Genomic DNA, 20,824 nt, shown 5'->3' with positions numbered 1-20,824 from the left:
TCCTGCCTGAAACCCTGGAGAGCTGCTGTGCTGTCAGTCAGTGTAGTTGACAATATTCAGTAGGCATAGATACAGAGTGACTGGGGGGGGGGTGGAAAGCAGTGTAGGGAAAATGGAATGGAGTATCTTGGAAAAGGACATTTGCTTGGCTGGCATTCTGAACAGGAGCTCTCCACACTGCAGCATTCACCAGCCAATTACCGTTAGCCTTATCCCTATTTCTCTCTCTCTCTCTCTCTCTCTCTCTATATATATATATATATCACCTTCAGCAACTTGCTGTTATATTGCAGTCCCATATAGATGTATTATAGATGTATGTTCCCCATCTCCTCCTTTATTTTATGAAGTGCAGCCAAGCCTGGATGCTGCCCATATATTCTCTTGTGTTGCCCAACTTGATCAACATTTCGAAATCATAAGTGGTCAGCATACAACCAGGGACAGCCAAACCTTTTGTTAAGGTTTTTATATATTTAATCAGGAATGCTTGAAGAATCCAGTCTTTGCAAATTCCTATTCAAAAATGAGCTGATCCACACCTCTCAGACTAATATGCCCATCAGAATATAGCAGTCCACCAGATTTCTCATTTTTATGAATGTGTCATGAACTGCTGGATCTGTGTGTAGCTGTCCTGTGTGGCTGAGTCACTGAACTGCAGGTGGCAGCCTTGTCAGTGAAAAGTGTTCTGGCCCTGACTGACTCCACCCACCCAGGCAGAGTGGGTGGAGCCACCGGAAACTTCTGGGCAGGAAGGAGTACAAGACGCTTCCTGTTTCAGCTGAGCCTTACTTGAGCAAGATGGTTTCCTCAGTTATGGTGTGTTCATGTATCCTTGGATAATTTTTTGGTTATGCCTCATGGCTTATCATCGAGTCCTGACATGCTCTTCAGTCCTGACTTCTGGCTTGTCCCTTGATCCTGCCTTCTATCCTGCCTTTTCTTTGGTCCCGGCCTCTGGCTCCTGGCTCACCACCAACCATTTGCCCATGGCCCAGCCCTGAGAGAATATTATGATGAATTTGTTAATACATCATAATATTAAATACTTATTTTGAGAGAAAATATACACTTAAACACTTATTGAGAGAAAATACACATTTAAATAAATATTAAAATACATAGGTATTCTGAGAAGTTTTTTTTAACTCACAGATTAATATGGAATGGAGGAGAAGTATGGTTAAAATATGTGAAGAAAACATGGATGAGAAATAAACAGATTCATCCATTCCAATCTTTAATGGTCCTAAATATTTTAGAAGGTGTGGCTTTTAATACCCCTGCAGCACAACACCATGAGAAGCTGCAGCTGCTGAAATTCTCTGTCACAAATAGTGACAGTATAGAACCTCAAACATTGAAAGGTTGCCCATCCCCATTATAAAACATGCAAGAACTAACTCATCACAGAATGCCGTGTTTCACATTTTACTATTAGATGCAGATGCACCTTAATGGTCAAAGAGCTACTGCTGCAATTGGACTGAGAAAGTGAAATGCTTCTTTTAGTCTCTGAGGTCCTCTAGTGGACACAGTGAGTTTACACCCAAATATCTTTTATTACTGGTTTAAGTAACAGAAAGAAAATCAAGGGAAGGCAAGGTGATGTTCTGTCAAGAAAGAAAGAAAGAATTTTACCATCTAACAGAGTTGTGAATTGCCCAGAGACCTCTGTCTATGGGGCACTATAGAAATGAAATGAAATAAAATATAAAAATAATAAAAATAAATAAATCAACTTCCATGAGGTTGCCATTTAAAAAATGGTGACTCCCTGGAAGAAGATGAGTCGCCATGCGTCCAGGCCTCAGGAGATGGCGGCAGCGGCAGACAAGGCGGACAAGGCGGTGGCAGTGAAGACAGCAGCAAAGGCGGTGACAGAGAAGGCAGCAGCGGCGGCAAAGGCGGCTCAGGTAAGGATCTGGAGGCACCAGGGGGGCTGGGCCAGGGGGGCTGGCTGGGGGCCGAAGCTCTGAAGCGCACCGAGTGCTTCGGTGAGCCCCCAACCCGCTCTGGGTCACTTTGTGCCCCTTCTGCTTCACCTCGGAAGGGGCACAAAGTGACCCGAAGCAGCCCGCTTCGACTCCGGGTTCGGGCCTCAGGCCGAAGCAGTGGACAGCCCTACTGATCAGTATTAATCCAGGGACTTTGCTGTCCTCAGCACAGGCAGCTGCTACTGAGAGCTACTCTCACTTGCTGCTACACAGTTGCTATCCACAGAGAGCCTTGTTCTCTGACATAATGCTCTCAGTTCCACTGATCATCCAGTTGAGTGAGCACCACCGTTGATCATTCATGACCCCAGCTGACCATTACTGATTCCAGCGGAAATTCTAGCTCTTGCATGAACAATATGTCTCCTTGTACTCTCCTTTGGACTCTTATTTCTGCCTAGCTGGTTCAGGTGGTGGCAAGGTCAGACTTTTGCCAGAGCCCCAAGAGGGCCTGCTGTGCCAGCAGCACCACCATTTCACTTCACATAGAGCACCCAAGAAGTCCAGAGGCAGTAGGAGAGAATTCTTAGAAAGCACAAGCTACCTCTTCTGGACTAAGGAGGACCACTGACGTTACCTTTGCCAGCCCTGCCGCACTCCAGCCCACTCAAATAGTCCTGCCTCTGCCTGCCAGCCAAACCCTTAAGGTCTCCTGCCTCCACTTCTTCCCATGTACCCTGCTTCTGACTTCATCTCTGAACCCAGTATGCAGATTACCTTTCCTCTCCACCTGTCTGTTTTTTTCTGCAGACAGACTTTCCAGCAATGGCCCTGGGATTAGCATCAGACTCTGGTGAGTGCCCTGCTCTCCTCCACATCTATCATGACTTTCTTCCTCCAGAGCAGAGGTAAGGAACCTTTTTTTTCTGTTGGGAGCTGCATTCCCTCCAGGCTAATCTATCCACATGACAGTGGTGGACAGGGCTGAAGCCTCCTGTGGGTGGGCCAAAGCCCAAGTTTAGCGGGGCCACCTTTTCTTGCTGTCACCCTCTTCCTCTCCATCTAATGAAGTGTTTCATTAACATAAAGCACTTGCAGGTCTTAGATTAGAGGAAAGGTCTTTGTTCACTTATAGGTGTGCTCAGTCAGGCTGCACTTGGCAAGCTGATATGGTCGCTTTGGTGGATTATATGAGGAGGGCTTTGGATAGGGGTGAATGCTCCTTCCTTGTTCTCCTCGACCTCTCAGCGGCTTTTGATACCATTGACCACGGGATCCTCCTGAACCGCCTGGAGAGGCTGGGCATTGGAGACATCGTGTTACGGTAGTTGCAGTCCTCCCTCTCTGGCAGGTACTAGAGGGTAGCACTGGGAGAGGAGGTGTCGGACCCATAGCTGCTCAGTTGTGGGGTGCCACAGGGTTCCATCCTCTCCCCGATACTATTTAACATCTATGTGAAGCCGCTGGGGGCTATCATCAGGAGGTTTGGGGTGTGGTGTCATCAATATGCAGATGACACACAGCTCTACCTCATTCAAATCTTCACCAGGGTTGGCCATAGAATCCCTGTCTAAATGTCTGGAGACAGTGAGTGGCTGGATGGGGAGGAATAAGCTGAAGCTGAACCCTGACAAGACCGAGGTACTTTTGGTGGGAGACAAGAGGAGGTGGGGGATGTTGACCTGGTGTTGAATGGGGTACGGCTACCCTTGAAAGACCAGGTCCGCAGCCTGGGGGTCATTTTAGACTCCCAGCTTTCCATGGAGGCTCATCTGTCAGCTGTGAGCTAGACGGCATTCCACCAACTCCATCTCATACGGTGGCTGCGCCCCTACCTTCTCGACCATCTGCTCCCATTGGTAGTACATGCCCTGGTCTCCTCTTGTCTAGTCTACTGTAATGTGCTCTATGTGGGGTTACCCTTGAAGACGGTTCGGAAGCTGCAGTTGGTGAAGAATGCTGAAGTTCACCTGATTAAAGGCAACCACCAGTGTGATCACATCACTCCAGTGCTGAAGGAGTTGCACTGGCTACCAGTTGTTTTCAGGGCCAAATTCAAGATGTTGGTTTTGACCTTTAAAACCCTATGTGGTTCCGGCCCAGCCTATCTCAAGGAGTGCCTCCAGCAACACCAGACAGGCCACTCAACAAGATCAGCCTCGGATGACCTTCTCTCTGTCCCATCAGCCAGGACAGCTAGGCTGGAGGGGATGAGGGAGAGGGCCTTATCTGTGGTGGCCACCACTCTATAGAACTCCCTCCCTAGGGAACTCCGCCGTGACCCCTCTTTAATGAGCTCCCGCCACGCATTGAAAACTTGGTTGTTCAGGCAGGCATTTGGGGTGGGTTAGGGTATTTTTAAACCATGTTTTAATGTGCAATTTTACTGTTTTAAATTGTACTGTTGTACATCACCTAGAGTGGCTGGGTGACTGGCCAGATGGGCGATTAAGAAATTTAATAAATAAATAAGTCAGAGCCCCTCCCACAGACTTCCTGTTCTCACACTTCCTGTTCCCTTACTGGATCCTAAGTCTCTCCACTTAGTTCCATTACTCATGATACACAGCAGGCTGCTGGGAGAGGAACAGATCCCTCTTGCAAGAGGTCTGAACTGATTGCTTGCAAAGGGCTTTTGAAACTGGGCTGAGGGCTACAGGTTGCGGACCCCAGCTCCAGAGGGCTCTCATCCTGCCAATACATATAGCGCCCCCAAACATTGACAATTACCGGTATCTGCATAAAGATGTTGCTGCGAGGTTCCTGATTTTGCTGTGAGGTCATGTGAAAACCTTTTCATTTTTGTGAGCTATTAAAGTGAATGTCTTAGAAAAACGTGAATGGGAAGGCTCAGTACGATCATGAGAAACTGTATTAAGTAATCAATAGGACTACATTTCTCAAGATGCAGTGACGCAAGCACCTCCTGTAAGCCAGCCCATCTTACCAAACACTCTCTTTAGCAACGTCTGCTGAAGAATGATTGTCAGTAAGAAGACGGAGGCATGAGGCAGAGATGCTGGGTCCGAGCCGTGAAGTGTCAGCTGCTGGCAGCCAGCCTCTTCGTTATGGTAATGAAGGGGGGAGCTTTGCAGAAATTGTGCTGACTAAACAGATCACTGCAGTTTTAACAGAGGTGGTAGTTTAATTTCATTAACAAAACTATTAATTGAACTGGTTTTTAAAGAAATATATACTGAGTGTGTATTCTGAAACTGCAAGACTTGCAATTGTATCTAAGAGTCTTATCACTTATGCACAGCACGCCTTTTCTTATCCATAGGCTTGTGGGTTTTTGCCACTTGTCATTCTAACAGTCGTGAGAAATGCTCTTGAGAAATTTAACATCAGACCCTGCAGCCTTAAACCAGATAGCAATAGTTTCATTATTAGTGTTATTTTAATATGAATAATATACAGTTAAATGATTTTTTTTAACGTTGGAAAAGATAGGGCATCAAGTCATTCATTTCTGAAATAATGGTATTTTCTGATATATGTCTGGGGAGATACAGCTTCAGATGATTTTTTAAAAATAATTTCTGCAAAACAAAGCTTTCCCTATAGGGATTTATTGTGAACGGAAAGTACTTTTTGAAAACCTGGCCCTCTAACTTCTTTATTACTGGAAGGGTTTGAGGATTTTGTCAATGGTGCAAGGATGGGGTGCATCTCCACAAGACCATGTGCTGTAGCTGTGTGTTGGGGATAGGGACCTTAGGGATCACAAGACACTGAGTTCACTGGCAAGGCCCTCTCTCATCCTCCTCTGGGCTGGGGTGACCCCCGTTAGTTGGCTCAGCTGCCCTAGCTGAGGAATATATATGAATGACTTGGAGCAATTTGGTGTCAATACGGCGATGATAACATAGCCTGTGGCTGTGTTAAGATTGTGAAAGGTAGCCTATCAGAGCTATTTCCCATTCTCTCTTTCCTCAGCTAGCTAGAGAGCTCCCACTGCTATCTCTCACTTTCATCTGCAGTGGCACTTCTATAGCCAGTCAGAGGGCAGTCCCTCCCGCCTTTAGTTATTGTGAGGTGAGGCGCCATGTCTTTGCCTGGCCTCCTCCTCAGGCCACGCAACTGGAGCTTCCTTGCCTTGTACTCCAAGAGGTTCCTGGTTGTCCACGTAAATGTATTTCGGTCTGGAATGCTGGTGTGCTTCTACATGCTATATAGCTGGTTCTACTTAGGGGCTACAGATACAGTTTGAATTAAGTAAATATGCAGGAACATGAAAATAATGAATGGTAGGTAGATGGCTATGTCCAATCTGGATTAATCATGCACTTTGCCCAAACTGGCATCCCACCCTCCATGCATTTATATGGCTTTTTTCTGTGTGAATTCTTTGATGTTCAGTAAATATTGCGCTTACGCGGAAGCCCTTTCCACACACCATACATTTCTATGAGCCCTGCTCAGGCATGAGGGCTTAATTGGGGTAGACAGTCAGGGCCGTGCACGCTGGCCTTGCTCCCTACCCCTCTGGGTGTGCCAGCCCCATCCACTTCAGTTCAGACCTTGCCATTTCGAATTGGCAAGGTCTGAAAGGGTGCTCTATTTGCTTGAGCGCAAGTAGAACTCTCTGCACAATTGGGAACCCTGATAAGGCAGGGTCTACAATCATACAAAGAGTTGTGCCCATGTTATTTATTTATTTATTCATTCATTCATTCATTCATTCATTTCATTTCTATACCGTCCAATAGCCGAAGCTCTCTGGGCGGTTCACAAAGATTAAAACCAAACAGCACACAATAAAACTATTTAAAATATATAGAACATTAAAACCACAATAAAACCTAGCAGCAGTGCAGGAGTTTAAAATACAGATTTAAAACAGCAAAGCTAAAAATTTAGAAAGCTAAAATGCTAAAATGCCTGGGAAAATAAAAAGGTCTTCACCTGGCGCCAAAAGGAATACAATGTAGGTGCCAGGCGAACCTCACTAGGGAGCTCATTCCAGAGCCAGGGTGCCACAGCAGAAAAAGCCCTCCTCCTAGTAGCCACCCGCCTCACTTCCTTTGGCAGGGACTCACGGAGAAGAGCTGCTGACGATGATCTTAAGGTCCAGGCAGGCACATATGGGAGGAAGCGTGTTCAAGCGAATGCAAGTTGACCTCCTTTTCAGACCTTGCCAATACAACATGGCAAGGTCTGAACAGAAGTGGGCAGGGCTGGTGTGCCTGCAGACATAGAGGGCAGGGCTAGCAGACACATGCACAAGGAACCCCCATGTTAAAGCATCCAAGCTTAAAGCCAAACAAGTTGTTGGTGAGGCTCTTAAATTTTGGTGAACTACTGGGGGAAGGACGTTCTGCTTCTACCTATATTGAACCAGTTGAAAACCGGAGTTCAACCGTACATCTTGTATAGTTCAGAGATCTGGGGTCTCTCACTCTCAAGATAATTTAGATTGTATTCAGAAGGAAGTATTAAGGCCCATCCTAGGGATACCCAGTTGCACTCCAGCATTGTATTTGTGCTTGGAAACAGGGTCTTCTTCCTCCTTTACTAAAATGTATCAGTAGGCCTTTGCGTTATTGGATAGAAATCCTCAGCATGCAAGATTATCAATTAGCAAAAATGTGCTTACTGCCAGTCATAAGCCTAAGGAGAGGCACTTCAACCATGTAGAATTGGAGGAAAACTGCACAAAAGCCGGGGGAACCACGAGATGACTGTGGTTGGGGGAAAGGGGGTGGGAGACATGGCCATCTGGGGAACCCCAGGAGGACTGGATTTGGCCCCCAGGCCTGAGGTTCTGCACCCCTGTTGCAGCAGGTTAAATGCTGTTATCCCCCTTCATGGATCACTGCCTTGTTGTGGCGAAGGGGCTTGCGTAACTCAGTGAAGCCATAAGCTATGCCGTGCAGGGCCACCCAAGACGGACAGGTCATGGCAGAGAGTTCTGACAAAATGTGGTCCACTGGAGAAGGAAATGGCAACCCACTCCAGTATTCTTGCCAAGAAAACCCCATGGAACGTATCACAAGGCTAAAAGATATGACGCCGGAAGATGAGCCCCTCAGGTCGGAAGGTGTCCAATATGCTACTGGGGAAGAGCAGAGGGTATTTCCAAGTAGCGCCAGAAAGAGTGAAGCGGCTGGGCCAAACCCGAAAGGACACTCAGCTGTGGATGTGTCTGGCGGTGAAAAGAAAATCCGATGCTGTAAAGAACAATATTGTTTAGGAACCTGGAATGTCAGATCAATGAATCAAGGTAAGCTGGAGGTGGTCAAACATGAGATGGCAAGATTGAACATCGACATCTTGGGAATCAGCGAACTAAAATGGACAGGCATGGGCGAATTTAATTCAGGTGACCATCATATCTACTATTGTGGCCAAGAATCCCTTAGAAGAAATGGAGTAGCACTCATAGTCAACAAAAGGGTGGGAAAAGCAGTACTGGGGTACAATCTTAAAAATGATAGAATGATCTCAGTACGAATCCAAGGCAAACCATTCAACATCACAGTAATTCAAGTCTATGCCCCAACCACTGAGGCCGAAGAAGCTGAGGTTGATCGGTTCTATGAAGACCTACAACACCTTCTAGAACTAACACCAAAAAAAGATGTCCTCTTCATCATGGGGGATTGGAATGCTAAAGTAGGAAGTCAAGAAATCACCGGGATAACAGGCAGGCATGGCCTTGGTGTACAAAATGAAGCAGGACAAAAGCTAATAGAGTTTTGCCAAGAGAACATGCTGATCATAGCAAACACTCTTTTCCAACAGCACAAGAGGCGACTCAACACATGGACGTCACCAGATGGTCAATATCGAAATCAGATTATGTCCTTTGCAGCCAAAGATGGAGAAGCTCCATACAGTCAGTAAAAACAAGACCTGGAGCTGACTGTGGCTCAGATCATGAGCTGCTTCTTGCAAAATTTCGGCTTAAATTGAAGAACGTCGGGAAAACCACTAAACCGTTCAGGTATGACCTAAATCATATCCCTGATGAATATACAGTGGAGGTGAGGAATAGATTTCAGGGATTAGACCTGATAGACAGAGTGCCTGAGGAACTATGGTCGGAGGTCCGTAACATTGTTCAGGAGGCAGCAACGAAATCCATCCCAAAGAAAAAGAAATGCAAGAAAGCCAAGTGGCTGTCTGATGAGGCTTTACAAGTAACTCACGAAAGAAGGGAAGCGAAAAGCAAGGGAAAAAGGGGAAGATATACCCAACTGAATGCAGAGTTCCAGAGAATAGCAAGGAGAGACAAGAAGGCCTTCTTAAATGAACAATGCAAAGAAATCGAGGAAAACAACAGAATGGGAAAGACTAGAGATCTCTTCAAGAAAATCGGAGATCTCAAGGGAACGTTTTGTGCAAAGACGGGCATGATAAAGGACAAAGAAGGCAGGGACCTAACAGAAGCAGATGAGATTAAGAAGAGGTGGCAAAAATACACAGAAGAACTATACAGGAAAGATCTGAATGTCCCTGATAGCCATGATAGTGCGGTCACTGAACTTGAGCCGGACATCCTAGAGAGTGAAGTCAAGTGGGCCTTAGGAAGCATTAGTAACAACAAAGCTAGCGGAGATGACAGTATTCCAGCCGAGCTATTTAAAATCCTAAAAGATGATGCTGTTAAAGTGCTGCATTCAATATGCCAACAAATCTGGAACACTCAACAGTGGCCACAAGACTGGAAAAGGTCAGTTTACATTCCAATTCCAAAGAAGGGCAACGCCAAAGAGTGTTCAAACTACCGCACAATTGTGCTCATTTCACATGCCAGCAAGGTGATGCTCAAAATCCTACAAGCTAGGCTTCAGCAGTATGCGAACCGAGAACTACCGGAAGTACAAGCTGGGTTTAGAAGAGGCAGAGGAACTAGAGATCAAATCGCCAACATTCGCTGCATCATGGAGAAAGCAAGAGAATTCCAGAAAAACGTCTATTTCTGCTTCATTGACTACGCTAAAGCCTTTGATTGTGTGGATCACAACAAACTGTGGCAAATTCTTAAAGTGATGGGAGTCGCAGACCACCTTACCTGTCTCCTGAGAAACCTGTACGAGGGTCAAGAAGCAACAGTAAGAACCAGACATGGAACAACCGAGTGGTTCCAAATTGGGAAAGGAGTACGACAAGGCTGCATATTGTCACCCTGCTTATTTAACTTATATGCAGAGTACATCATGAGAAATGCCGGGTTGGATGAATCAGAGGTCGGAATTAAGATTGCTGGGAGAATTATCAATAACCTCCGATATGCAGACGATACCACCCTAATGGCAGAAAGCGAAGAGGATCTAAAGAGCCTCTTGTTGAGGGTGAAAGAGGAGAGTTTAAAAGCTGGTTTGAAACTCAACATTAAAAAAACGAAGATCATGGCATCTGGCCCCATCACTTCCTGGCATAGAGAAGGGGAAGAAATGGAAGCAGTGACAGATTTTACTTTCTTGGGCTCCAAGATCACCGCAGACAGTGACTGTAGCCATGAAATTAAAAGACGTTTGCTCCTTGGGAGGAAAGCTATGGCCAACCTAGACAGCATAGTAAGAAGCAGAGACATCACCTTGCCGACAAAGGTCCGTCTAATCAAAGCTAAGGTTTTCCCAGTAGTAATGTATGGCTGTGAGAGCTGGACTATAAGGATGGCTGAGCGCCGAAGAATTGATGCTTTCGAACTGTGGTGCTGGAGAAGACTCTTACGAGTCCCCTGGACTGCAAGGAGGTCAAATCAGTCCATCCTAAAGGAAATCAACCCTGAGTGCTCATTGGAAGGACAGATACTGAAGCTGAAGCTCCAATATTTTGGCCACCTAATGCGAAGAGAAAACTCCCTGGAAAAGACCCTGATGCTGGGAAAGACTGAAGGCAAAAGGAGAAGGGGACGGCAGAGGATGAGATGGCTAGATAGCATCACGGATGCAATGAATATGAACTTGAGCACGCTCCGGGAGAGAGCGCAGGACAGGAAGGCCTGGCGTGCTATGGTCCATGGGGTCACGAAGAGTCGGACACGACTGAACAACAACAACAAATGCTGTTATCAAAGCATAGTTTCTCTGCTTCAGAAATTTGGATATTCAGGGAATTAATTCTATCAGGGTGACCATGAATCTGCTAAGAAGGGGCTTAACCTTAAGAGTGTATGATGTATTCACTGAGATCTTTTCTCTCTTAGAATGGTAAAGATTACTGAATGGTATATTTTACCCAAATAAACCAGCTTTGGAGGATTATCTTTGCAGAACTACTAAATTTAATTTAAGAGAATTTACTCTTACCAGATTTCAACTCCTGCCACCTGTGGTGGTGTTAAAAGGTAGAATGTCTAAGTATCCATACAGTTCTCACTTCTGTCACTGCAGGACGAAGCAGGTAGAGAATCTTCCTCACTGTTTATTTGATGGCCCAATGTCCCAGGCCATAAGCAGGGAGGGGGATATTGCTGGTATTTTAAAGAAAAGTGCTAATTGGTCTGATCTTCAGTGGATAGGGTTTTTTGCTTTTTAGTAATGACCATGCTATAGCAAGTAATGCCACCACATTTTTAAAATGGTATTAGCCAAGTCATCAGTAGATTTTCTTGAGAGGAATGAGTGTATTACAGATGCTGAATTTTACTGTGCAATGTTCGCCTTTAAAGTCTTAATGTATGGATTGATTTTAAATGTTTAGACTTCTGGAAGTTGCTAATTCTTTTTTCTTGGAGTCTTATAATGGACAATGGCTAAACTATAAAAACTGAACTGAGAGCATAACCATGTTTTAATCAATCTTAATTATGCCTCTAAGCCACCTTGAATGCCATTTTTCGGCAGAAAGGCAGGGTGGGTACAAATCAGATCAAATAAATAAATGTAAAATAACCTAGAATGGGCCAAAGAATAATTCATACTACTTGATTTGCAGTCCTTCCCTTCTGTTTTTCTTCCTTTCTCTTTTCAGCTGCTTGGGCTATCAGTAAGCATATTGACCATCGTCACCTATTATGGGAAGCACTTCACTGTAATAAATGATGTCTCTTTAGAGTCAAACTCCTACTACAGAACTTTTCACAGTGTAGGTAAGTACAAGGGACTCTGGGAAATAGAAACACTACTCAGGGTTCACTATTTTAACTTTCCAGTGTGAAGTGGAAGCTAACCTGTTTAGCTGCTGAGACAAGAATCTATTCTTTGTCTTATTTCATTTGTTATTGTAAATAGTCCTAATCTTATGGCTTGAATTCCTAGGCTTTATGACCATGATGTAGAAAGCATTCTAGATTCTGTGGGCTGGATCCAATGTTAGCCATCCACCAACAGAAACCGTTGGTGGAACAGATTTTCTGCCGCCAGAGAAGATTTGGAGACACACGAGGGGCAGCTGGGGGGAGGAGAGCAAGGAGAAATCCCATCACCATGTTGGATTTAATCCTGTATGCTTCATTGCAAATATTTTTTCTAGTTAAAAATTTACATCAGTTTACTCATAGATTGATCCACTCATACTTTGGTTGATTAATCAGTGAGGCTAATTTTAACCCTTGAGAGCACATTTTAATTGTTGGAGTTGAAATGAAAGGGCACACTTTCCTAATTTTTCCCCATTATTTTGTTGCCAGTGTGTTATTGTAATAAGGAATGTGAAAAAAAAATATTACAGATGTTTTTCCTTCTAACAATGAGTGATAGCATTGCAAAGTGTAATATCTGAAAAAGGCGCCTATATTGAAATGTTGGTAGTATACAGAGAGATTTAAGTTTAATCATTAAAACTTCAGCTAAAATTATTTAATCAGTAGTTTGTCCTATTTTTTTCCAGCTGGCCAACTTTAATAGCCTAAGGGCACTAACTGGGAGAAAACCATATGTAGTGAGAGATAACACTAGGGATCTGCAAAGAGAATTGGGAAAGACAGAGGAGATGTAGTGTACCCTGCCACATATCCTATGTGATCATTGGTGTTCAAGGATATCCTCTGTTCAAGACAAGTATGGTGACACAAGTTTTCTTTGGAAGATAGCTCTCCACGGGCCAGATGACATCAGGGGGCATATCCACACCCACTGCCATCATCGCTCTGCTCCTGACCCATGTCAGCATCCGTGCTGAGAAAGGCATAGAGTTCCATGCCTCAGTATAGAGAAAGAGACTCGGCAGTGTTGGGAGGAGCAGCTTTGCACAGTCCCTAGTGTTCCCTACAGAAACTGTGGATGCTTTGCAAAGTGACCTGGCCACCGCCACCACCACCACCACCACCTGCATCACCACTCTTATCTCCTATCTCAGATCAGAGATAAGAGCAGGGATTATCTCCAGAGGGCAGGACATAAGATTATTGTAAATGGCACAGAGTGTTCTTTCTCAGACACAAAGGCAGGACATTTTTTTAAAAAAAGGACAGAAAACTGCTAGAATTAATCTCCTAGGGGAATTATCTTTGGAATTAGAACATGATGCAGAGAAGCAAAAGGTGCTGTCTGCAAAACAGCTTTGCTTACAATGTTGAGGCTTAAGGAAAGTCTTACTGAAATGTTGTTCCAACTTTGGAAAGGGTATCGCCTACCCTACAGAAGGATAGTCATCATTGTGTGGAGAGTTTTCTAAAGTGTCAGGACTTTGTATTCTTATTTGTATGTTATCTCCATTCCTCAGTTTTCTACATTGGGATATGTCTGAGCATTGTTCTGACCATTGCTGCCCTGCTGGGTATTGTTGGCACTGTGAGAGAATTGGAGAGCGCCATGGCAGCGGTAAGTAGGCATAACATTGGTCTGAACTGGGGACTGCCAAACTGTCAACATCAGGGTTTTGTAATGGGTTTAACCATCTCGAAAGAAGGATTTCAGCTTGTTTCAGTTTGTGCTAGCCAGCCTTTGGGGAATATTATTTCATACCAATCAAACAAAATATAATGTGTGTTTCAAGGAACATTGCACCATGTGTATTTTTGCTTCCATTTTTGCTGTGGAAATTGTAGAGCAGATACCCATGTCTGAACTGTCTTTTTCAGGAAAGACATCTGAGGGACTGAGGCAAAGAGTGATGGCAAGAGATGACATTCTAGGCCTTACTGACAAAATAAAAATTAACAAATCCCCAAGACCAACCTCTACTAGAGGACTGGAAAGCAGCCAATGTACCACCAGTTCTTAAAAAGGTCAGGGGGTGGGATCAATGAAATTACAGACCACTAAACTTAAGTCCTGGGTAAATTGTTGGAAAGCATTATTTAACGACAAAGAGTTATTAAGCACATAGAAGAAAAAAACTCTTGCTGAAGAATAGTTGACATTTTTTAAATAGTTCCTTGAGGGTATCAACAAGTATACGAATGGGATGATCTGATAGAAGTTGCATACTTGGAGGTTCAAAAAGCTTTTGATGAAGTTCCTCACCTAAGATGGGTCCTCTTAGAACGTGAAGCAGAAAGTAGGGTTAAATGGACAGGTCTCTCAGTGGAAGAATGTATGAAGTAGAATCACAAGGATCTCTATTAGGACTCGTTTTTTAATGATCTGGTGTTAGGGGTGAACAGTGAGCTGGCCATGGTTGCTAATGGCATCAAATTATTCATGATGGTAAAAACAAAAATGCATTGCAAAGAGCCCCAAAAGGATCTCTCCAATTCTGTTTTCTAATGGTCTCACTGTAAGAAGTTAAGAGGATTTCCTAAGAAAATTCAGTTTCACTAGCTGCCGGACAGATATATTTGTGTTTTTCATTGTGCATAAAATGTAACCAACTATGTAGTTCATAACTAACTTTATCAGCATAAATGTATTGTGTCAGATAGTGGTGTTATCAATGAAATTTGGTAACTGGGGAAATGCTTGCTATCCATTTTCACACACTTAGATACTCATAGACAATCTGGGAACTAGACAGAGGGAGCATGTCCATGCTGGTTTTGCTAGGCCTCTTGACAGCTTTCGATACCATCAACCATGGTGTTCTTCTAAGGTGTCTCTGAGATGGAACAGGGAGGCACTGTTCTATACTGGCTTCAGTCCTACTTGGAGGGGTGATTTCAGAAGGTGGTGCTGGGGGATTCCTGTTAGACACCACTAGGGATGTCAGAGAATTCCGCCACGGATCTCGGGGAGGCCGAATGCCAGTGCATTCGGCCCCCCAAAATCGGTGGTGGAACGGTCTGCCCCCCCGGGACGGGACTTACCTTGGGCGGATCTTCCTGGCGGCGGCAGCTCCAGCAGTGGTTCGGCAGCGGCGGCCGGTCTTCCGACCAGCTGCCGCCGCCGCCATTTCCAGTTAAAAACAAAACAAAACAAAAAAAGTGATAGCCTACATAAAGATTTACGTAGCCTATCACGGCTAGATTTTTAAAAAAACACCATGATAGGCTACGTAAATGTTTACGTAGCCTATCACGGCTGATTTAAAAGAAGAAGAAAAAACGCGCGTATGCAAATGGCGGCGCCCATGGCCGCCACCATTTGCGTTCCTTGTTTTGGTACGTCTTAGCCTACGTAAACATTTACATATACTAAGACGGCGAAAATAAGGGGGGAAAGAAAAAAACAAAAAACAAAAAAAAGAACGAAAGAAAAAAATGTTTTTTCGAAAACGAAAAAACGAAAGAAAAAAAGAAAAAAGAAAAAAACGCGCATACGCAAATGGCGGCGCCCATGAGCACCGCCATTTGCGTTCCTTCTTTTCGCCATCTTAGTCTACGTAAATGTTTACATAGACTAAGACGTGTAAAAATAAGGAACGCAAATGGCGGCGTCCATGGGCGCCGCCATTTGCGTACACGCGTTGTTGTTGTTTTTCTTTTAAATCAGCCGTGATAGGCTACGTAAACATTTACGTAGCCTATCACAGCTGACTGCAGGGACGCAAACAGAGGCGGCTACGGCCACCGCCATCTGCGTCCCTGCTAGCCAGCGGCCGGAGGTCCAGCTGCTGGCAGAGCCAGCCGGTGGTTCCGCAGAATCCCTGTGGAGCGGAGCCGGCCAGCCAGGATTCGGGGCGGAGGGACAGAGTGCCTCCCCTCCCGGCCAGAATTTTGGGGGGAGGGACGGAGCGCCTCCCCCCCTGGCCAGAATTTCAGGGGGAGGGACGGAGCGCCTCCCCACCACCACGAATGTCACCCTTCCAAAAGGTAAGTGACTTTCGTACATCCCTAGACACCATCTCCTGTTGTGTCCCTCAGGGTTCCATCTTGACCCCTGTGCTATTTAACATATACCTGAAACCACTGGGAGAGATTGTCTGGAGTGTTGGGGTTCAGTTCCACCAGTATGCTGATGACACCCAACTCTCTTTGTCCTTTCCCTCCAAATCCAAGGAAGCTGTTCTGGTTCTAAATCGGTGCCAGATGTCAGTAATGGACTGGATGAGGGCAAAAAAATTGAAGCTTAATCCAGACAAGACAGAGCTGTTCTTTGTCAATTGAAAGGCAGATTAGGGAATAGCGATTTAACCTGTGCTGGATGGGGTTACACTCCCCCTGAAGACTCAGGCTCATAGTTTGGGTGTACTCTTGGGGTGTCATCACACAGGGCTTTTATCCTGCGATTGAGATGGCTTACTCATGGAAGTTTGCAGGTCCTGTACATGACATCGTCAACCTCCAGTGCCTCTCTTGTCCTTTCCAAGCAATTTCATGTGTTAATTTGAAATGGAAATAAATTAGTAATAAACAGTAGGGCTGTGCACCGCTTCGGTATGAGGCGAAGGGGCTGATTCAGAGGTGCCTTATCATGATAGGAGCGGATCAGACCAGCACCGAGGTGCCCCAAAGTGAAGCGGCTCCTCCATGAGGCACCTCGTCTGCTTCAGAGATTCGTAGCTCTTCTTATGCCTTCTGAGCAGCCCAGGCAGGCTGTCTCCAAAATGTATCAACTTCTGAAATATCACACGGAGGAGGAGGAGGAGGAAAGGGAGAAGGCAAGAGGACAAGGGAGGAGGAGGGAAGGCGACAGGAGGAGGAGGAGGGAGTGTGCTTTGGTGAATGGGAACTCTAGGGCTGAACCTAAGCCAGCAGTCTCCGATCAGAGACAGTGGTGGAGGAGGGGGGTATATATAGTTTGGCAAAAGGCTGCATTTGTTCATTGCGCAAGGTGGTTGGTTGGGAGAGGGCTGTGTTTGGTTGGTTAGAACTGGGGTGTGTGCATGCACTCATTGCAGCTTCTTCTTATATTCCTTTCTCCTCCATTCAAATCTCTCTTCTAGATTATAAAAAAAGAAAAACCAGTTAGCTTCTTTTTGGCTTGTTCCTTCACTCCCCTTCCCCCACACACACACCATTGCATTGTTCAATGTGCAAGGTGGTTGGTTGGGACTCGGAAGAGGGCTGTGTTTGTTTTTTAAGTTTGGCACTCACTGCAGCTTCTTATTCCTTCCTTCTAGTCATTCTCCATTCAACTCTGTCTTTTCTAGATTTTTAAAAACAAACATTTACTTCTTTGGCTTGTTCTTTCACTCCTCCCTCCCAACCCTGCCCTTTTTAATTATTATTCAACCATTTAGTTTTTTCTTTCTTTCTACATTCCAAAATAAAGAAATATTACAATAGCAGCCTACCCATGCCTTGCCTTATTGTTTGGCTCCCCCCACCCCTCCCCCATTCTGAAGTGAACTGTCTGTTTCTTTTCCGGCATGATGCTCAAAAAACATAAAGAAAGGTTTTTTTCCCCTATTCTTTGCTTGCTCTTGGCTCTTATCCACCCAGCTGCCCTCCTGTATTTCTTGAACTTTATATGTTTTCCTTTTAAAAAAGTAAAACATATAAACTTGTGTTGTGGTCAAGAAACGCCATTTGCATTTCCGTTTTCTCCATCATAGGCTACGTAAATATTTACGTAGCCTATCACAGCTAAAGCAGGGACGCAAATGGCATCCCCTATGCCATTTGCGTTTCCGTTTTCTCCGTCATAGGCTACGTAAATATTTACATAGCCTCTCACAGGCTACCATAGGGACACAAATGGTGTCCCCTACTCAGGACGCCATTTGCGTCCACAGCAGCCCGGCAGCAGCTGGAGGCCCCACTGCGGGTTGGCCTGGCCAGCGACTCCGCGGCCTGGCCACGGAGTGGAGCTGGCCAGGCAGGATTCCGGGGGGGAGGAACGGGTCGCCTCCCCCCCATCGAGAATTTCAGGGGGAGGGACAGAGCGCCTCCCTCCACCGTGGATGTCCCTGGACGAAACCAGGTAAGTGCTTCGTACATCCCTAGGATGCTGGAGAAATTCAAGACAGACTAAAATAAGCTCGGATTTCTATGAATCTGACCTGCGGAATCCACTGCAGAGTGACCCCCTCAGGCCGTGCAGAGTCCATGGACTTTTGGATGTTTCTTTTTTACTTTCCCAAAATTTACGCATATTTATTCATAGGAAAATGCACAACTTTCTGCTGAGGAAAAGTTGAATGGAATGGGGGACAGTGCACTAAATGTTACGTAATAAGGTAAATCACGGAAATTCTTACGCAACCTCTTACGTAATTATTTGCATATTTTTCCACATGATAAAAAAAATTCGCATCCATCTGTGAGCGGATGGTGGAACAAAAGGCATCTGACAATTCGCGAAACACAGATGGAGCGGATTTTACGCAGTCTGTACATCCTTAGTCACACAGGCCTTAGTCACGTCCCATTTGTACTACTGTATGTGGAGCTGCTTTTTGAAAACTGCTCAGAAAGTTCCAGTGGTCCAGAATGCTACAGCCAGACTGTTGACTGGGGCCACTTACAGGGAGCACGTGACTCCCTTGTTCCAAACGCTTCAATGGCTGTTTCCGGGCACAATTCAAAGTGCTGGTTATGACCTATAAAGCCCCAGGGACCAGGCCACATTCTCCCAGATGAGCCTGCCCGGGTTTTAAGGTCTTCAGATGAGGCCCTTCTTTGAGTCCCACTGCCACCAGAGGCACATTTGGGGGGATGCACAAGAAAGGGCCTTCTTGGTGGCCACTCCCAGGCTCTGGAACTCCCTGCTGAGGGAGGCTAGGTTGGCCCCCTCTCTATTGTCCTTCCACTGGCAGGGAAAGGTGGTTTTTATTCAGGCAGGCCTTTGGTGTCCAAACTGGTCTGATGCTGTATCATGTTTTAATTGGTTGGGTGCTGTTTATTTCTTTTATTGTTGTGTTTTCATTGTGTTTTTTACTTTTGTTTTTATGTTATGTTTTAATTCAGCTTTTGTTTTTAATCTATATTTTTAATCTGTATGGCTCAGTTTCTAAATGGTATTGTAGCCTGCTCTCATTTGTGTTGGAAACTGGCCTTTTATTCTGAAACATTTCACTTTTTAGAATCTGTTTGTTTATAGCATACACACACACACACACACACACACAGATGCTGGATTGCTGGTTGCTTGTTTTGGTTATTTTTTATTTATATATTTTTGAGTCTCTTTTCAGCCCAAATAGGGCTCCCAGGCAACTTACACTTAAAACAAAACTTTAACAATTTAAAACTCTGAAAACAATCTAAGAGACATGGTGCAAAAGAAAGGGGATTGGGAGGAAGAAGGAAAAATAGCAAATTCAGGTACCAGTTTCTTAGTTGCAAAGTTCAGCAGGTCATGGATTTGGATCTAAACACAATGGAAGGGCTGCTGCTTCCTCTCCCTCTGATGGCCTTGGTAGTCCTAGTTTATAGGAATCCTCACAATTATGTGCATTGTTTTGTTTTGGCATTTATTATGTAGTTCATATAACATGCCTTTAGAGCCCTGTAGCCTATCGGGCAGGATATAATTTTTTAAATAACAATACTGACTTGATTTTTTTACAAAGTTTTTTTTATGAACTTGATTGGCCTGAATTAGGACACTGGTGGGCCATATGGACAGCATATCCATTCAGTCAGGTTGACAGTACAAGTTTGATTTCTTTATTTCAAGAACCTTGAGCATTGCACTTGATAAAGGTTCAGCATGGCTTTCAAGGATATGAGTGCCTTTGTCAGGGGCTGCTAAACAACATGCAATTCTTTTTTATTGCTTATAGCCATAGGCCATTGCAAACCATACACAAGAAGTAATAATGACTGAAACAAAGAAATAAAACATGAGTAACTGAGTTTTCCAATTCTCATATAATATACAAAACACAACTAAAATAAATTCTTTGATATACAACATAATCTGTACCTAAACAAGTGATATTCTGTAGCCGGGGGAAGTGTGCAGCCATGGTCCAAACATTTCTCTGTTATGAAAATGTTAGCATAACCTCAGAAGATGCTATTCTTCTGTTTTGTAATAAAGGAGCGATCTACACAAGTGATTTGGTGTGAATGGAGAGCAGTTTGAGTTCCTTTGCGACACATGATGTTGTAGCCAATCTGCAGCCAACCAGCCACATCCCTCAAAAGTTGCATTTTATGAAAGTCCTTTTACTCCGTCTTTTTTACTTTAAGCGGCTCCCAGGCGGTTCCCCTGCAGTATGCCCCATCCCTCCGCATTAAATCCTGGGCGTGCCTCTGTGATGTGGCTGTGACCTGGCAGTGAGGTGATCAAGGGGTGGGGACACCCCTCCCCCCTCCCCATTCACTCTTTTTCCCCATTGGCACTACTTTCACCCATCAGAGTTATCTACCCTGCCTTTCCAATTCATAGAAGTGCTGGAGTGCTTCTTCTCCCCTTCAGAATCCTGCTGTACTAACTTTTGCCAGTTTGAGTATCTACCCTGCCTTTCTCGTTCCTGAAAGCGTCTGGGCTGCCTAGGAGCCAGAAACCCTCTTGCTGTCTGGTTAGGAAAAGAGGGGAAAAGAGAGGGAGAGAGAGAGACAGCACAAGAGATGGGGGGCAGGGGGAGAGACATTGGTGCTTCCTTTAATAGACATAAGAAGTGGTGGGGGGTGTTTTTCAGAACTGGCGGCCAACCGTTAAGTAACTCCCCATCTATATCCACCTCCTCGGAATGAACTTGGGTAAGCCCTCAGGGTGGCT

General features: G+C 44.9%; 1 protein-coding gene across 4 annotated transcripts in view; it reads left to right on the top strand.

Annotated features, from left to right (window-relative positions):
- Positions 1 to 4,925: 4,925 nt before the first annotated feature.
- TSPAN32 (tetraspanin 32) overlaps positions 4,926 to 20,824 on the top strand; it is a 71,679-nt gene continuing 55,780 nt past the window's right edge. For all 4 annotated transcript variants that reach the window (XM_084855851.1, XM_084855843.1, XM_084855835.1 and 1 more), the window contains exons 1-3: positions 4,926 to 5,011; positions 11,865 to 11,982; positions 13,557 to 13,654. In XM_084855851.1, coding sequence (XP_084711977.1) covers positions 4,946 to 5,011; positions 11,865 to 11,982; positions 13,557 to 13,654 — 282 coding nt within the window. In that variant the 5' untranslated portion in view covers positions 4,926 to 4,945. The remainder of the gene's footprint in view (positions 5,012 to 11,864; positions 11,983 to 13,556; positions 13,655 to 20,824) is intronic.

This window comes from Heloderma suspectum, chromosome 1 (assembly GCF_057233095.1).
Source record: "Heloderma suspectum isolate Gila_16-S chromosome 1, 16-S_ref, whole genome shotgun sequence".
NCBI classification, from domain to species: domain Eukaryota; kingdom Metazoa; phylum Chordata; class Lepidosauria; order Squamata; family Helodermatidae; genus Heloderma; species Heloderma suspectum.
This window is presented reverse-complemented; position numbering and strand designations above follow the sequence as displayed.